The sequence below is a fragment of the Protomyctophum parallelum genome (assembly GCF_964188405.1).
Source record: "Protomyctophum parallelum genome assembly, chromosome: 5".
NCBI classification, from domain to species: domain Eukaryota; kingdom Metazoa; phylum Chordata; class Actinopteri; order Myctophiformes; family Myctophidae; genus Protomyctophum; species Protomyctophum parallelum.
In genome coordinates this window covers 25,313,183-25,333,537 of record NC_139702.1, presented here as the reverse complement: position 1 = coordinate 25,333,537, position 20,355 = coordinate 25,313,183, and the positions used below count along the sequence as shown (strand labels likewise).

General features: G+C 43.8%; 1 protein-coding gene across 1 annotated transcript in view; it reads right to left on the bottom strand.

Moving 5' to 3' along the window:
* The window catches only part of LOC310858605 (striatin-like), a 63,767-nt gene that overhangs the window by 39,619 nt on the left and 3,793 nt on the right, over positions 1–20,355 (bottom strand). The window contains exons 2-3 of the mRNA XM_083764788.1: positions 2,643–2,746; positions 839–912 (exon numbers count right to left, since the gene is read on the bottom strand). Coding sequence (XP_083620914.1) covers positions 839–912; positions 2,643–2,746 — 178 coding nt within the window. The remainder of the gene's footprint in view (positions 1–838; positions 913–2,642; positions 2,747–20,355) is intronic.

Sequence of the window (20,355 nt, the reverse complement as noted above, 5' to 3'; positions counted from 1 at the left end):
AGCTAGCAGTACAAACCAGTTACATTTACATGCGGTATAAACATTCACAAATGTCGGGTGCACGGCGGCCCACCATCATGGACAGCTCTACTCGAACCTTTGGAGATACGGCGCTTTGAAAACCCTGTTATATAATGGAGGCTCAACGGAGCCGGACTTAAAAATCCCATCACTGATGGGGACGGGGGCTCTCCATACTATCTACACTTTTCCTGGGCTGTGTGTGCTCCAGTTCCTGTCGATTTGATCCAATGAAAGCCAATGAAACTGGTCAGATGACCAATGATATCCAATGAAATCAACAGGAACTGGAGCACGCACAGCCCAGGAAAAGTGTGGACAGCCGGAGCAATGCTAAAAAGGCGGACGGGCGCGTTCATATACGTTTGTCTACGAACATACGCGTAGACCGTAGATAGATAGCACCAGTAGGCACCATTAGCCTAGCTACGTTTCTAAACGTAGACGGCACAGAAAAAGTGAAACAACGTTAAACAATGTTCAACTCACTTTGCCACTCGATTTGTCACTCACGTTCTGCATGTGCATATACCCTCCATTAGCCTTAGGTTTTCTTCCTTCCTAAAGTCTCTTGAACGTGACATGGCAGTCAATGATGATAGCTAAACAATGAGCTGGGTTTAGAGTAAGCTTATAATGTACATTTAATATCACACACTATTCCTGCAACTTTCACCAACAACAAACAAACAAAAAACAAACAAAAAAACATCAAATAGAATTGTATTACAACATAAACATGTCCAGCCCCGTCATTTATCATGTTCACAATGTGAATGATTATTCTGAAGAAACACAGGCAGACAGGCAGACATACCAGAGTCATAAGAAGGAGGTTTCGTGTCTCCCTGGTTGAGTTCCGTCCCGTATTTCAGCTTGTGGTATTTGGCCCTGAGGACACATGCACGTGCACACGCACACGCATTATTCTATTACAGCTGACACTATGTGGCTTTAACTTCATCACACACGTAATCATGAAGAGACTGCAAAACTGGCCTAAAATAGACATACAATGTAACATACTTTTCTTTACACAGCTACGAAACGAACACATCTGTGTGTGTGTGTGTGTGTGTGTGTGTGTGTGTGCGCGTGTGTGTCCATTAGCCCTATACTTTGATGAGGTTGATCTGTTCCGCATGGAGCCTATAATCTCACGAATATAATCTCATGAATAATCTGATTATGGGTCAATGAGGGGTTAAACTAAATGAAATAATTGGATTACCGAGGTGAACATTTAATAATCCCCCCCCCCCTTGAATTGTTCCACTTTTTTTTTTTGCTTTGCCAATGTAGACGTATGCTTTCCCATGACAATAAAACTTTGAATTGAAATTGAGAGAGCATTTGCGCGTGTGTGTGTGCGTGCGTGGGTGCGTGCATAGCACACTGAATGAGTGCTGTGGCAGGGGGGGGGGGGGTTGGTATACTGGTTTGGGCCCATTTCCCTCCATTAATCTTGACTACATGTGTCAGGAACTCAGGGTCATGAACCCATTCAACCCATGTCAGCTTTATACACACTTATTTGAACGTGTGTCCTTCCATTTCCCACGACCATTTGTGTGCAGTTGTGTAACCTGTGCGGGTTTGTGCGTGCGTGCGTGCGTGCGTGTGTGCCAACTGAGGACCAAAGGTTCTAATTTGTGCCTTAAGGTACCATATTTTCTAGAATTAAATAATGTCTATAAGGCAGTAGTCATGCAGTTTACAACAATGTATTGTAACTATCGAGGGCTTCAAGATTCTTGTTTTTATAATTGATCAATCATCCAGGGACCCCCAGGAGAACTGGGGGGGGGGTTTCCAGGTAGTTGATATGGCGTCGCAATAACTTTTACCACTTTATTTTTAGTTGGCTATTCAAAAAATATCAGATCTACAAGCTCACAGTGGATTCTCAACGTTTTTGTTTTAATCTCCAAGGTTCTCTTTTCTGGGGGTCCCTGGCACAAAACATTTTCAGATGGGGGTCAAATACATGTAAATGTGTTGGTCCTTGGCATGTTAACCCATTTTGGGGCGGGAACCCCTTTTGGTGTTAGCATCATGTTATGCTTTAGCTATTGAAAAATAGCAGATCTACAAGCTCATAGCGCGCCACTCGGTGGCACGCTATGAGCTTGTAGGTCTGCTATTTCTTTTAAATCGTTAATGTGGCGCAAATCATTGAATATATATTTCAGAGCGAACATTTTTAACTAAAATATTTGCTTGTGTGGTGGTCCCTGGAACTACATATTTTGAGATGGGGGTCCGTGGTCCAATAGAGATAATTCTGGGGGTCCTTGACATAAAATAGGTTGAGCACAACTGACATAGAAAAAGGAAGGGATGTCGGCACACTGAGTTGTAGCTCCCAGGAAATGTCTTTATTGTTACAGTTACAGTTTATTAGTAACAATAAAGCGCTACAACTCAGTGTGCGGACATCCCTTCCTTTTTCATTGTACGTATTTTTGACCAGCACCTGTGGAATTTCTGGAGATGTGCGTGCTTCCTGTCGTATCCCACGACTGACATAGAAACTTTTTTTTTTTCCAGAAAACTATTAGGATTTAGAAGCCTTTTTGGGTTAAATAAGCAGTGCGGTTAAACAATGTTTGCGTACCTACCTCTCTTGTTTCAGAGCGTACTCCAGCATCTTAATTCTTCTGACCAGGTCTTTCTTCAGATTCTCCTGACCTCTCCTCTCCCCCTGCAGAAAGGCTATCTGAGCCTACACACACACACACACACACACACACACACACACACACACACACACACACACACACACACACACACACACACACACACACACACACACACACACACACACACACACACACACACACACACACACACACACACACACACACAAATTATGCAGAGCCAAAATATGTTTTTGTGTGTGTACACTCATAAACAAACAGCAGACAGACATGAGGCTCAATGGACATAATGAGCTACTCACTCACCTGTCTGTCTGTCTGTCAGTCAGTCAATCACGCAGTAAAAAGACACAGCAGAGACTACAGTACACAGAACAAACAAACAAACAGCATCTTCAGTCACCCTGAAAAGCCAAGTCAACATGTCAAGAGAGAGAGAGAGAGATGTTCTCCACAGCCTCGGAGCCCCTGTTATGATGTAAGTGGAGAGCGTGGAACATACGGTAGCTCTTGTCCCGGAGGACGTGAGTGGCCTAGATGCCATGAGTAGGAGCAGGGGCGGGTCCAGACTTTTTTTTTGTTTCTTTTGAACCAGTTCATCTTTTACTCAAGGCCGGGACAATGCCTGTCGCAAGCTGATGATGTTGTCCATGTGTGGTTCAGCCCCATGTTAACAAAAAAACATCACACCCGTGTGAACTGAGAGTCTCTCTCTCTCTCTCTTCCCCCACCTTGTGTCTCCACACGGCATTAACCCATTTTGACCTGAGATCAGATTTAAAAAAAAGTCTTCTACATCCTGAAAGTTTTCTGAAAAAGCTATGTTTCTATTTCTATATGTCAGTCATTTAAAAAAAAATAGCAGACCTGAGCTTGTAGATCTGCTATTTCTCAATAGCTAAAGCATGACATAATGCTAACACCAAAATGGGTTCCCACCCAAATTGGGTTAAGTATACATTAAGTCTTTTTTAAGACACACGTCCGTCTTCATTCACGCTCTGGAGACATGGGACGGACGTTAAGTCTTAAGACGTCGTGGGAACCAATAACGACCATCTGAGCTATGGTGGGGTCAGCGGCGCCGGTCAACTGGAAGCTGTAGCCGATGATGTGATTTATGAGGGTTAACACAACAGTTGGACTAAACTAAAAGTATCTGAAGGTGGTTCTCAACCTGTGGGCCAGGGGCCCCGTTGATGGCCCATTGTAAGCACAATGTGCCATTTATATTGCTAAAATCTAAAAATGACAGATGTTTTTCCCAGTCTTCATCGGTTAAATGTCGAAAATTCCAAAAGAGCTTATACCGTAGATCAGCAATTTGTCAGTGCACGACACCAAGGTGCAAGTTACTACACTAAGTGTATCTCAGCTATATATAATCCCTACACCAAAGTTCTAAATGTCCTAATCCTAACCTCCAAAAATCTTTTGTAACCATGAAACCATTTGTCTTGTGAAGACCAGGAAAATGGTCCTCATGTCTATTTCTTGTATACTTGCACGCGCGCACACACACACACACGCCAGGATGACCATCATGGCATCTTAGCTGCCGATTACTTACAAAGAATTGCAATTGACATATTGTTTTTTGTAGTAATTAAAAAAAAAAAACATAAATGACTGACTGTATTTAAATATTTTTTTAAATAGCTGATCTACTGTACAAGTTCACGCTTTGCGTGTTAATAAGGCAGAAACCTTTAAATAAAACAGCACTGGACTTCTAAACACCCCCCCCCCCCCCCCTGCAAACTGGGTGAGTCAAGATGCTGGGTAACTATGGCAACGATGGCAAAGAGTTGAGAGAGTACAATTTGATGCAAGACATCAGACCCTGTGGAAACTGAAGACAGACAGACCGGTCGCTGAGGTTACAGATGTTACAGTGTCGTGTCCATACATCCATCACACTACTTGCTAAGTTTAGCTAAGGCAAGTTTTTCTTTTTTCCGTTAAAAAACCCATTCTGACCTGAGATCAGATTCTAAAAATGTCTTCTGAAAAAGCTATGTTTCTGTGTCAGTCGTTCTTCGATTTTTCAAAAATAGCAGACCTATACAAGCTCGTAGCGCGCTACTCGGTGGTGCGCTATGAGCTTGTAGATCTGCTATTTTTCAATAGCTAAAGCATAACATGATGCTAACACCAAAAGGGGTTCCCACCCAAAATGGGTTAATTCACCCAAAACAAATATTTTGTGTAACCGCGACCAGTGACGCTTTAGTTATGAGCCGCGTATAAAAAGGTTGGTTTGATTAAAAACACAATCTGGGAAAATAATTCGAGATAAATGCATTTAAAAAACAGTCTGTTTACATGGAGGCGGACGGAGGGGACTTTTTTCCCCTTCAGTTTAATTTCCTGTTTATCAATCGCCTAGCAACTGAGAGCTATTCATACGGTGGTGACTAGCGCAATTTAACTTAACCTATGAACACCCTTAAATGATGGAATATTCCGTCAATGGCGGTGAATGTGTTTAATAATAATATTATTACTGACATCATTTTATAATACACAATTATTTTCCTGAATCTTGAAACAATTCATATTTAAACTAGTATAGACGGATATTCCTCCTGCTCATCACTGCACACAGAAGTACTGCATACACTTAGCCTCAGTGTTTGAGTGCAAAATACATTTTAAGCACCCATTATTGTTCCTTTTTTGCGTGTGTCCGTTCACCACCACTGATTAGTATTGTGTAAGCAATTAGTAGTAGGGGCAGCATTGGTTAATAGACTAGTCGACTAGCTATAGAAGATACAGACAGGCCCGGACGGTTAGCTCAACCGTCTGGGAACCTAGGCTGCTGAGCCACAGCCTGACAGCGTGCCGCGGGTTCGACTCCCCATCCCGACGGCCTTTGCCACGTGTCTTCCAAAAAAAAAGAAAAAAAGAGAAGATCCATCCATCCATCCATCTTCAACTGCTTATCCGTAGTCGGGTCGCGGGGGCAACAGCTCTACCAGAGTGCTCCAGACTTCCCTCTCCAGAGCAACATTAGTGACTTCCTCCTGGGGGATTCTGAGACGTTCCAAATCCAAGGCCATGCAGTGAGTCGATGTGTTTCCTCCAACTGCGCTTTGGTCTGCCCCGGGGTCTCCTCCCAGTCGGACGTGCATCGAGGACCTCCCTAGGGAGGCGCCCGAGAGGCATCCTAACCACATGCCCGAAGCTGGCTCCTTTCTGCTGGCTCCTTTCCAGGCGAAGGAGCAGCGGTTCTACTCCGAGTCTCTCTCGTGCGACTGAACTTCTCACCCAATATCTAAGGGAGATGCCAGCCACCCGTTGAAGAAAACTCATTTCGGGCCGCTTGTATTCGCGACCTTATTCTTTCGGTCATGACCCACACTTCATGACCATCGGTGAGAGTAGGAACGAAGATTGCTCGGTAGACGGAGAGCTTTGCCTTCTGGCTCAACTCTCTTTTCGTGCCGTACAGCGACTGCAATACCGCCCCTGCCGCTCCGATTCTCGGAGAAGATACAGACAAAATATCACAGGTCACAACCAGGGCAGTCAGAGCATGACACACACACACACACACACACACACACACACACACACTTCGGTTAACAAGCTCAGCTGGCATTCCTACAATCCTCCCTCTTCGCTCTGCAAACAACCAAAAGCCATACAAAAGCCAAATGATGGATGGATGGAACTGCAAATGAGATGGAGGAGGAGCAGGAGAAAGTGTGGGTGTTGTGTTCCCCCTCCCCCCCAGGGGGAGCTGGTTGACATGTGCTCTTTTCTTCATAGGCTGCCGTGACTTTAGTTAGAACTAACTAAATGTCTAGAATGTACTGAGGAAAGGAGAGAGAGGAGAGGAGGGAAGGAAAGGGGGAGGAGGGGAGGGATGAGGAGGAGAGCTGCCCATACTAGTTCCCCAGGGAGCTAGAATAGGTCAACCCCAAACAGATGCTTTGCCTTTAACCCAATTTGACCTAAGATCAGATAAAAAAATGTCTTCTACATCCTGACAGTTTTCTGAAAAAGCTATGTTTCTATGTCAGTCGTTCATCTTTTTTTCAAAAATAGACCTTCAAGCTCGTAGCGCGCCACTCGGTGGCGCGCTACGAGCTTGTAGATATGCTATTTTTCAATAGTTAAAGCATAAGTTTCATCTCGTGATGAGATCGATCATGACATGTGATGATGTAGCATCAGAGTAGGTCTAAAGGAGGAGAAACTTAAGACATTTTTGATTTGATATTTATTTTCACATTTTTTTGTGGGTCACTGTCGTTTGACAAAGTATAGAATAGGTCTTAGATGTTTAATTAGATTAATCGAAAACGATTACATTTTAGTTTTCATAACAAATGAATAAAAAGTGCTCCTCGATTATTCAATTCATCCAAAAAGTAATCAACACTGCAGTGAACACACAACATTGTCGCAACATAGCGGTGGGCATAGATTAATTATTTTAATCTAGATTAATCTCACTGCAATCCTGGAGTTAATCTAGATTAAAAAGGCTAATTTGAACTCGAACGGGTTTCTCAGGCCAGCATGATTTTTTGTCCAAAAAAAAAAAAAAAAAAAAAAAGGTATGATAAACATATACAACCTTTTTATTTAATATTGAGAATAGGTGATCTTATAGGCAGCTCCTGCTGCTTAATTGATTTGACCCGATTCGTGAAAACAGACTGGCATGATGTAATTAGTGATTTGGTAGCACATTTTAAAAGGTCATATAGGCAGCGTACTCTTAAATATATTCTTTCAAATGAGGTTTGGCCTTATATAGATCAAAAATACATGTGCTCAGTTTTTTTTAATTAATTAATTTTCAACTATTTGAATAAAGGTTGTACACAATAGTGAAATTAACCGCTGGGAGGAAGTGTACCAGTGCACATGTATGCAATATAGGCTGCATGGCATCCCTCTCCATATCGTTTGATAAAAGGCATATAAGAAAAAACGTTTCTTAATGAAAATATACACTTCACAGAGTATAGACCACTTGGAATTAGAACAATCGCTTTAGGATTGCCTGAGTATGGCACGAGTTAAATCTCAACTTTTAGGGGACTTTGTGGTGGTTCTATACTTGTGAGGACCTCTGCGTGGACTCGTGGTGAGTGTGCGCACCGAAAATGAGATCTGCAAGCTCACAACGCACTGTAGACGCGACACTTGGAGTTTTGATACACAAAATGACAAACATTTCACAGAATATATACCACTTTGAATTAAAACAATCGGTTGTGCATAGACCGAGTATGGCACGGATTAAACTATAGATTTATTTTGAGGTTGTGGAGGACTGGTGTTGCGCTGTTGTGAGGCGATGAGGCCACGGTAAATGAGGCTGACTAAAGGCTCATACATAGTCTGGATTTTCGGTGGTTATAACCTATAGGTGACCACCGAACTACAACATGACGTCACAAGCCGCGTTGAAGAGCAAACCACCGCCACCGCTCCAGCCCTTCTCTCTGTTTTTACTCACCACCGCTCAACGTTATTGCAGCTCCGGTGGTCAGCTCACCACAGGAGCACTGGTCACCTCACCACCGGAGCGGTGGTCACCTCACCACCGGAGCGGTGGTCACCTCACCACCGAAAATAACGGCCCATATATACGGAGAATAGAGCTTTGAGAATAGATTAACGGCAATATTATTTATATTGCGCGATAAGAGTCTCGCGTTAATGCAGCACAATATATATACATATACATACAGTATATGCATGCATGCATGCATTGTATGTATGCATACTAACACACACAATATATATGAATTACGGAAAAGTTGGAGAACCACTGATTTAAAAGGCATTTGTAGAATCGGCCTCAGGCCTAATGTGATCCCCTCACTGCCCTTTCACTATGAGATCAAACCAACATCAATCAGTTGTTCCTGCTGTTCTAAAAGCAACACTCATCTCCCTCCCACACCGTTCAGGGTACCACAGAGTGGTTTTCCCAGTCCCAAACCTAAGTTATCACCTCAGCAATCTAATGTGACGTTACCCATAACATGATAGCATGCACAATAACATGATGTATGGACAAGTACAGTACACGTGAAATCAGCAGCCATCTGTGCCGTTTCTGCAGCAAAACACAAGACTTGCGCACTACAATTGTGAGCAAAAAAAAACAGGGGTGAAATTATTTGTCGGACAAGAATTTCACATACATGTGACAACATTTTTGGACGTAAATTTCTACCTCTCTTTTGCCATTTTCAAACCTAACCCCTAAAGCCTGAAATGAACACTTAATAATACTTCATTCATTGAGACTTAAGACCCGAAGCCGATTCTACAAATAACTTCTAAATCCCAACTAATTTTCAGGTATAGCAATACACACACACACACACACACACACACGGCTCAGCCTGGAAACCTGGACCATTCGTACAGCACTCATTTAATTTTTCCTGGCATGTACATTCACAGTTCACACTCAATCTTCGCACGTACGCACATGAACACACACGTGCACAACACACACACCCACACACACAAATGGAAGAGTTAAGTCGTTCATTAAGCATCAAAGTTAAGTATAGGTGGGAGTATTCTAGTGTGTTAGTATAGTAGATGGACAGCATATAATACACCCACGGGGTTTAACCAGCCAGGCTATTGAGAGAGCCGTCAACAGTAATTCAACTGGAACACGGATTGAAAAACAAAAGAAATGCACGGTAATAATCCAACACTAAGTGTAGCAGAGCCCAACCGATGCCCCATTTTGGGAATTGGGATCCCAATGTTGGAGGGTTCTAGAGTAGACCACAGATTACCAATGATTTGACTCGTATCTTGTCAAAATATGCAACATGAATTCTAATAAAAACTTGAATAATGTCGGGTGGAATCATACTGTTTTGACGATCTACGATATAAGCACAGCTTCAAAAGTTGGGAAGAGGTTCTAAGAGCATCTAAATTAACGTGTGTGTGTGTGTGTGTGTGTTCCTTCCTCCAGCACTCAGAGAGGGTTAACAGGAAATCATGAGCCCTCAGCCAACCTCATGTAACGTTGTATTCCTTCTTCTTTCACATCCTTTTTTTACCCCATTTTCTCCACAATTTAGTCGTCATGCCAATGCATTCCTCCCCCCACGCACATTTCTGTGTCGTCGCTATACTGTCGTATCCTATACCGACTCACCTGCCAGCCAGTGAGGGACTCGGAGCCCCCACCGGGAGGACGTTGGGCCTTTGTACCTACAATCCTACATGATCTCCAGAGTCCCGCCCCAAACACTCCCTGCCGACAGGTGCAGCCCCAGCCCCATAGGAGTACATGCCTATGACCAATATCACGCTCCAGGCCCGGCCGGCGGCTTCCCTCCCCCCTCCCCACCCCATGAACACAGGCCATTTGTGTTCGTGTAGTAGACGCTCGACAAAGGCCGGATTAACCACGGTGCATTCAAACCCACAACCTCCGTTGGTGGTGGGCAGGGACTTTACCAACAGTGTTGTTTTTGGCAGCAGTCACATTTTAGTCACCTGGAATGTTTTAGTGTTAGTCTAGTTTTAGTCGACTAAGTCTACAGTTGATTTAGTTGACTAAAATGTATTTTGGCGGGCCTTGATGCCGTTGTAATGACTGTTTTTACACTTGCTGAAAATAGCTGATCTACAAGCTTGTAGTCCCTTACTAACATTTTAGTCTAGTTTTTATTTGTCATCGAAATTGTCAGTGTATTTAGTCTCAGTTTTAGTCATCATAGCTTAGTTTTCATTTTGTTTCCATTTAGTTTGTCAGTGGAAAAAGGTAGTCGACGAACATTTTTCGTCATAGTTTTAGTCGACGAAAACAACACTGTTAAATCATTATGGTTAATAAATGTCTCTAACCAAAACAGCCATTCTACAAGCTCACAACGGGTCACAACAAGCTCCCAGTTCATGTCTCGTCGCTCACCGTTCTAGGAGTTGCACTGCCGTGCATCCAGCTCGACAACTAAGCGAACACTTTTGGCCCGTGTTCGGAGGAGGGAAGCTGGAGTGACATTTGTCACTGCACATACCCGGAGCCTGTCAGTGGGGGATGTTAAGGACGGAGGCGTGTGTGTGCGTTTGAGCCCTACATGCGCACTTTAAAATAGGACTGGATCTAAAAGTGTGTGTGTGTGTGTGTGTGTGTGTGTGTGTGTGTATACATGCAAACGCGCTTTGAAAAGCCTGGTGTAGCTCAGACTGACTGTCACGCGAGCGCACACACACACACACACACACACACACCAAGCGAACACTTTTGGACCGTGTCCGGAGGAGGGAAGCTGGAGTGACATTTGTCACTGCACATAGTCTCCAAAAGGAGAACAAGAAAACAAGCTCACAGCATATTGCGATACGCACGCTGTGAGCTTGTAGATCTGCTATTTTCACTACTTCTTAAAGGAAAAGTGAAGATGACCAGTGCATGACCACACACACACACACACACAGACACACACACTCGCTGTCTATTTCGCTCGGTCGCTGTCTTTCAGTCAGAATACTTCCTTAGCATAGAGCAAGACAGCTGCTCGCTTCCAGCGCCTCCTCACAACGCACAGACCGCCTCACGGAACCTAGCGCCGCACAGCCCTGTCCTCCAACCTCAATCTGCCCCGCATTACACACGCCAAACATTCTTACATTCATCTTAATTAAATTAATTTGCGTCAAAAACAACTCATCTCCCCGCAAATCAGTGTCACCAGTGAAATGCATGTTGGGACGGACACAGATTAATACTGGGACACACTTTTCCGCGCAACAGACCGCAGGGAAAACAACTCGGACCCTGATACTACAGCTACTCTTGCGTCAGTCGACGTAACTTTCTCTTTGGCGAAGCATCGCGGCCAACGCGGTTGCGTGGCACAGGCACCTGGAAGCCAGCTCTGACAGTTGGGACGGGGGCATGTTAACGTGAACACACGGGCTGTTTCGACACCACACTGTCCGCTCCCTCCTCAACCACCGTGCCATAATAGGCTACATGTACGATGAAAGCCTGGACACTGACTACGACAGGTTACAGCCCTGCGCGCACCCAGCGTGACACACTGATCATCACCATTACAAGTATTCATATGTTATGATCCAACAGATATAAAAGTGCACAGGATTGTAACTGTTGCCAAGGCAATTAATCCCCCCCCCCCCTATCACATTACCCACAGTCCACACTGGACATCATTTGCTGTTCATATATTCAGAACGGGTATAAGGACTAGTAATGACAAACAGCAGTCATGTTCTGTCAGCGTATAGGCCAATATTGAAATGTACCATCAACTTCAGTTGGATCACTTTAAACTAGGGCTGTCAAATGATTAAAAAATTTAATCAGATTAATCACAGCTTCAAAATTAATTTAATCATGATTAATCACCATTCGAACTATGTCCAAAATATGCCATGTTTTCCTGTTTATTGTTGTGGAAATGGAAATATAAATGACAGAAAGCGGATATACATTTGTTTTTTAATGTTTTTTGTTTTCTAATGCATTTAGTATAGCCATGATGTGATGTGAGCATTTGTAGGCCTAGCCTACACTTTGAGTTAAATCAACACTGGCTTTTGGCCATGTAGACTGCGGTCCCCCAGGAGGAAGTCACTAATGTTGCTCTGGAGAGGGAAGTCTGGAACACTCTGGTGGAGCTGTTGCCCCCGCGACCCGACTAGGGATAAGCGGTTGAAGATGGATGGATGGATGAATGGAGACTGGGGTCCCAGTCCAGAGATGAAAATCATAATGAAATGGCCTAGGCTACTTTCTATCAATTTAATTTGGGGGTCCTTGAAATTAAAATAGCTGAGAAGTAATGGGTTAAACTGTAGTCTATAGTTAATTGAAATTCACAAAATACAATAATGGCACATAAGCATTTTTGGAAACAGGGCTTGGTTTAGAAAAGCCTATATTTTGCGCTAAAGTAATTATTGAATAACATATAAATGTAGGTTTTAAGGCTATAATGGCATTGTAGTGGACTGTAGTGAGAGGCGAGATTGTCTCTCCTTCATTGCGGGACTGCAGGACTAGTCTGGAGATAGTTAGTCGTGAATCAGCTTCAGTCAGTGTTTTGGTTCCTACCTGGAGTTGCGCATTATCTCCGCGGTGCACAGCAGCACAGGAGAACTGTCTTTAATATATCCATGGTCGTTTCCAGTTGCTTTCCATGTGCGACACAAAAGTACCATGTGTTTGTTTTGGTAATAGCCTACTGCAGGCGCAGCCATGCTGATTCACGTAATCGCGTAGGACAAAACGAAACCAGCCGGACAAACATTAATGGCATTTTCAAAATGTCCACAAGTTGCGACGGACCCGAGTGATTCTTGCAGCGCGCTGATAGCTAACACTAGTAGTGTGTGTGTGTGTGTGTGTGTGTGTGTGTGTGTGTGTGTGTGTGTGTGTGTGCAGTGTAGCCTAATGGGGCTTTGCTAGGCAGACAAAGTAACGCAACAGAGTTACAGAATCAAACCACTTTGCAACCAAACTACAATACACAAGCTATCTCTCTGGTGTTGTTCAATCATGACTGTGTGCTACACAGTGACAGATTTGTTATGCTCTGGAGTCTGGACGTTCCTGAGCCGCGCGCACGGGCGCATGTTAGGGGGAACACTAACATGCGTTAATTGCGTTAAATATTTTAACGCAATTAATTAACGCAATTGATTAATGCCATTAACGCGTTATTTTTGACAGCCTTACTTTAAACATTATGTTGTAAAAGTGCACAATATTGTCAACGAAACATAGTAGGGCTGGGTGTCAGCTATGACACTAATTTAAAAAATAACGATCAAAAAGTGAAACTAGCTGATCTACTGTACAAGCTCACAATGCATAGCAATACGTGTTGTGAGCTTATAGATCGGACATTTCACAATTTGTGTTTTTTTGGATGGTATACATAATCATTAGCAGATGGTATATGCTTTGGCACGGCATACTACGTATATAGCATATAACAGTATACTACACCACTGGTGGTTAAGTCGATTAAAAAAAGATGTATACAATTTTTTCTCTTATATACTGTAAGAGGAAAAAAAACCCATAAAAACCTTGTTTCTTGATTATTCGGTTTTGAGTACATTTATTTTATATATATATTATATTATATAATATTTTCATTTACATGTGCCATGTTACGGTGTCCATGAGCAAAATGCATTAGCTGCTTCCAGGCAGCTCTATCTTGTCGTGCGTAGATGTTTCTGGATGATAGCGAACCAGATTAAGAAGGAAGCGAGAGTCCTTTCTTCTCTGACCTGCTTTACAAGACAAGCCTCCTGCTGTGGGAATTCCAGCAGACAAACCAGGCGAGTCGAGGGAGATTCCCCCCGCTTCGAGATGCCAGCAGCCATACTCTGAATGGATGGGGGGGGTAAAAGCAGCATCTTCTCAACGCCTACACTTAAGACTGAAATAGCGTTGCCAGCCTTTTCCTGGATTGAACGCAAAGTGTTCGCGGAACAGCTGCCATGTTAAGTGGCCAGACGGATGGGACGCATGCATCTTTCAGAGCGTATTTATTATAATTTTAATGATCAGTTAATCGATGGTGTTCCAGCGTGGATAAATAAATGGAAACAACACAGAATGCTTTGTTTGTAGCCGAGGTGTTTCTGTCTCTTTTTTTAACAGTTTCAACCTGGTGTCTCTATTTTGAGCATGCATCAGCTGGCTGTGCAGCAGCTGGTACAAACTGTCAATTAGTTGAGTTATAGCAGGTTCCATTTACACTAGTACCCATGTTTATTGCTATTCAACTTGTCTAGTATGTTTTGATAGTTAAGTCAAGTGAATCATGGTGCGATATGACATGTCCAGTACCTCCCCAGTGCCTCCCCAATGTCTCCTCAGTGGCTGCAGTTCCTCCCCAGTGCCTCCCCAGTGTCCCCCCCAGTGCCTCCCCAGTGTCCCCCCCAGTGCCCCCCCCCCCCCCAAATAGAAAGGTCATATCTGCCCCATCCCCTCCTACTGTTGTCTCTTTGCATGTCCCCAATTCACACCCTCCTTTCCCTATTCCTGTTATGCATGTCTCCACTCCCCCTCCTCCTACCTCATCTCCGCATGTCCCCAATTCACCCCCTCATTCCCCTATTCCTGTTATGCATGTCTCCACTCCCCCTCCTCCTACCCCATCTACTTGTAGAATACCCCATTGTTCTACACCATTACCCCACCCTTGTGTATCCACTGTCCCCCTCTCCCCACCTTCTCTGACCCCCACCCCCTTCACCCCATGTATGTTCCCCAACATACATATCACCAAGGGACCACCACCAACCCTATTGCAGGTCCCCCTCAGAAGGGATCTGTCGCAAGTAGACTTCCCTCCCCTGACCGCACCAATACAGAAGAGTCCACCACAGAGGCAAACACGAAGTCAAAAAGACAAAACCAAGGGAGCCAATCCAAATGACACGCCACAACCCCAGAGGGCTGTCCGCAGCAGGACGGAACCAATAAAGGAGAGGACCACACAGAACCAGACCCAGGACACAGAAGCAGCCCCGAATAGGACCACGACAGACCCAGGAGAGAACCGGGGACAGGAAACAGACGAACCAGAGATAGTTGAACCAAGGACCCCAGGGGTAGTCTACAAACACATCACATCACACGTTGGAGACTACACCCAGAGAAAAGCATTGTCATCGTAGGAGACTCAAACATGGGCAACATCCCATCTCTCAGACGACCGGATCTGCAAGTGGATGGCTACCCAGGAATGTCATTCCAACATACGAAGGTCCTACTGGAGAGATTACCAAGGAACACCACTGTAGCACATTGTATCCTATCGGTTGGGATAAACGAGAGAGGCCACAGTCAAAAAGCAGTACAGAGGGCCTTGAGAGAGACCATCGCAGCAGCACAGAACGCATTTCCAACCGATCCATATCCCTTTAATCAACTTCTCAAATGACCTCTCACACAAGGATAAAGGAAACTTAAAGAGAGTTAAATCGCAATATTCTAAAAGGCCATGGCCATAGTTTCCTCCCGAAATTGGATGAAAGGGACTTTAAAGTGGGTCCTGATAACATACATTGGAAAAAAGAGACAGGCAAAGCAATGCTTGAAAATTGGCTTACTAGTTTAAACTTATTGACCCCATAAACCAAGAAAGGAGGGGGAGTAAGTCTAACATAATTAATTTGTCCCATTACTTCCAACCAGATCAACACCAGACCGAACTGCTGGAAAAGGGACTTTCATTTGTTCCAACTCTGGACATCTACAAACAACAAACCAACAGGTTAAAGAAAGACCTTCCCCAGTATCACCGCAGACTGAAACTAGCCACACACTTTGGAAGGGACCAGGGAAGAGAAATACAACCGTTTCGACCAGGTTCAAACTGGGAACCTGCAGAGACGATGCTCCCTACCAGCCTTAAACAACTAATCGAGAAGGACATGAATACGGTAAAACGCATACCAGGACACATTAAGGAAAAAGCTAATCTCACAATAGAACAAACCAGGGCACTTAGGGAACTAATCAACAACAAACAAATCGTAATCAAGCCAGCAGACAAAGGCTCCTGCATAGTAATTATGGACAGACACCAATACCTGTTAGAAGGTGAGAGACAGCTCAACAATCAGGACCATTATAGGCAATTAGACCAACCAATTTACATAGAGACAGCCGTAAAAGCCAAAGCCATCGTAAACAAACTGAGGGAAAAAAAGCACATAAATGCCAAACAACATCAATATTTAATAGGACAGGACAGCCCACGAGCTAGGATATTTTATCTTTTACCAAAAATACACAAAAGCCCGGATTCATGGACAATACCATATGAAATTCCACCCGGGAGACCAATTGTGTCGGACTGTGGCAGTGAGACTTATCAGACAGCAGAGTTTATTGAATACTTCCTAAACCCACTGTCGATAAAACACCCCAGTTTTATAAGAGACACTTACGATTTTGTAGACAAAATTAAAGCTATTATAGTAGGAAGGGAGGCCTTTCTGTTTTCGATAGATATAGACAGCCTCTACACAAACATTGAGACAGAAGCAGGCCTACTAGCAGTTAAAGAAGTCTTTAGTAAATACCCAGACACAAATCGACCAGAGGAGAAATTACTTCAATTACTAGACTTAAATCTAACCCAAAATGATTTTTCCTTTAACAACAAGTTTTATTTACAAATCAAAGGGACGGCCATGGGAAAGCGATTTGCACCATCTTATGCAAACATTTACATGAGCATATGGGAGCAGACAGCACTAGAAAAATGCAGACTTAAACCAACACATTATTATAGGTTTCTGGATGATATATTTGGAATATGGGAACATAGCAAGGAAGAATTCCAGGAATTTATTGATGTTCTAAATAGCCATCATAGATCCATAACGATAAAATTTGTGACACACACTGAAAGGATTGACTTTCTTGATGTAACAATCTTCAAGGGCCCAAACTTTAACACAAATGGGAAACTAGACTTAAAAGTATTCTTTAAAGAAACAGACACCCACGCTCTATTACACAAAACGTCATTCCACCCGACACACTCCTACACAGGGATAGTCAAATCACAACTACTAAGATTCCATAGGATTTGCACGCAAAGAAGTGATTTCAAAATAGCTTGTAAAACACTATTTAAGGCCCTCAGACTAAGAGGATACACTAGGACATTCCTCCGGAAAGCTCAAAGTACCTTCTTAGAAATAAGAGTGCAGGATCCAGGTCCCAAATTGGCCCTGATAACCAGTTATTCAACACAGAGCACACTAGCCAACAACAGAATAAAAAGGAATTTTGAGAACCGAACGGATGATCTTGTAAAAGATTATAAAATTATATCGGCCTACAGAAAAAACAAAAACCTTAAAGATTATCTAGTACACAGCAAGCTAAAAGAAATCAACACACCAGCACGCCAGGGACCAGAATACTTCAAACCCAAACAATTAGTCAAAAATAGAACTACAAAACGCGTGTTAGAGATTAAACAACAAAAAACAACCAGAACCAGCAACTGCATTTACTTAATCACATTAAGGTTGGGCGATATGCCAATTTTTTTCAACCGCCCATCGTCTGACAAATATTCGCCGATTAATTCCCCCCCCAGTGCCCCCCCCAGTGCCTCCCCAGTGTCTGCCCAGTGTCTGCCCAGTGCCTCCCCAGTGCCTCCCCAGTGTCTCCAATAGCAATACAAGAGCAATAATACAAATGAATCGTCATTTATTAATCAAATTAATCAAGTTAATTAATTAATTAATAAAAAAATTCACAGCTCCATGCCAAAGCTTTTTCCTGCAGGAAACACTGTATTGAAGATAAAGCTGAAAATAGGCGAAGTGCTCCTACAAATATAAAACAGGAGAGCTTTTTTTATAAACGTCACATATGTTCAATAGTGAGTGGTCCTCCGGGTCGTGTGTATTTATAGCCGAGGAAAGGAAACCGAGTGGTGATGCCAAAACATCCGCTCAGGGCAGGAGGAGCATAAAAGGAGGAACGGGGAGAAGATGAGAGGAGAGGAGAGGAGAGAAGAGTGGAAGCAAAGAGGAGAGGAGAATGAAAGGAGGAATGAGGAGGAGATTAGAGGAGAGGGGAAGGAAGAAGAGAGGAGGAACAGAGTAAGGCGCGATTCACACTCCTATTTTAGAGCCAAATGAAAGTCGGTTCGGCTCTGTAGAGCCTACAATGTGACGTCATTTGAGGTTCGGGGGGGGGGGGGGGGAGGCGGCTTTACCGTCCGAAATCATTTTCAGCACTACAGTGGTAAAATAGGAGTATGAATCGGCTCTAAGAGTTCCGAGTTCCATCCCACTCACAAAGCATGCACACACACACACCCCCCCCCCCCCAGAGACTAGAAGACACAGTTTTTTTATTTTTAATACATCGTTGCTGTCGGGCAGGAACCTCTTATCTCCATATTCTGACTTTTTTTGGTTTTCCGTAAATTAACGCCCTACTTGATTCATACCACACAAAAGCCTTAAAAAGTAGCAGATCTACAACACGCCGCGTGTGTGGATGTGCTGCTTTTTTAATGTGAATACTGAACCAGCTTTGGACACGGCATGTATGACAATGAGGTTTCCACCCGACCGACAAGAGACGATAATATTTTCTCGGGTGTAATTGACCGACAGAATATGCTCAAAACAGGTGCCCATTTAAAGACTGGCCAAGCTGGGAGATGCACAAAGCATTGCATGAATTACATAACCCAACATGCCGAGTGATGTTGGCAGGCGGATGCATAGAGTATATTTAAAACCATGTTTCCATGGAGCTTCCACGCAACCACAAGAGCATGTCTAACATGTACAGTAGGCCCTTTAAGGCTGGTATGTCGACATTGTATCGAAATTGTCTTATGGGATATGAGAGATTCTAAAAACGGTTAGTCCCAATACTTGATTCTGATTGGCTGGTTTCTGATTAGACCGTGTAGTAAAATTCACAATAATGTACACCTTAAATCAATGCCAGGTGCGTTACAGTGATCCAGCATATCTGTATAGCTGAACTAGGGAAGGGAAGCGCTTGATTTCCTTACAAACCCTGACCGCGCGCAGGCTTCAAAGCACTGCCCGCGGGCTTGTAAAGACAGCAATTCCCCCCATGAACAAATAAAAATGCTCTCAAAATACACGCAGCCATACAGTGAGCCTTTATCCGCAGAAAAGCTTGAGATCGTAACGTAAACTCTTATACATAGTTGACCAGGGATCCCAAAGACAGACCCCTATACTAGGCTCCCTGCTGTTTCCGCGCGACAAATATCTTCCGACACAAATAGCAGATGTACAAGCCATCGCACCAAATAGGGATGCAGGGGTTCATGTGGTTTAAATACATTGCTCCGTCCACTGAGCAACAGGACATCTGTCATGAATACAGTCAGTGACAGTGGCCAAAATACTGGCCAATACTTCACACTTCGGGCTCCTCGCCTGACGTCTGCTCCATCCTCCAGCATTGCGACTTAACCGTGACATTTTTTGACCTACTGGAAATGTGTGACAATCTCTCGTAGGCTTCACATAACAGTATCCGGACATAAATCACTGCCGTTTGTTTATTAGCAGAGTTAGTCACTAATTTAATCGGCAACCATGCTGAAGGATGGCAGAGGACGGAGGGAAGGCAGAAATGTGTGTATTGGAATTTGGAGAGTGGGTTGTTCATCTCCTGTACATGCACTCTCCTCTCAACTCCTGGCTTCCTCCTGCAGCCGCCAATATGAACGTCCATTTCCTGTTTCCTGCAGACAGATACCTTGAAGGAAAAGGCCAACAGACACTATCTCCCCTCGGTCTGTCTCTCTCTCTCTCTCTCTGTGTCCGCCGGCGCTGACAGACTTTGGACTTTTGAAATGGAATGCAGGGCTAGTCTAGTCTAGTGTAGAGCCATATGAAATCCGTGTTAACGGAATCGCAGACGGAATCGCGGAAATGACCAATAAAAACGGAATTGGCCAAAAAAACTTTTGTTTTTGTTTTTTTAGGGGGCTTAATTAAGGGCATGGTGTGTGTGTGATATGAAATGTCCAGTACCTCCCCAGTGCCTCCCCAAGTGCCACCCCAGTGTCTGCCCTGCAGTGTCTGCCCAGTGTCTGCCCAGTGCCTCCCCAGTGTCCGCCAAGTGCCTCCCCAGTGTGCCCGA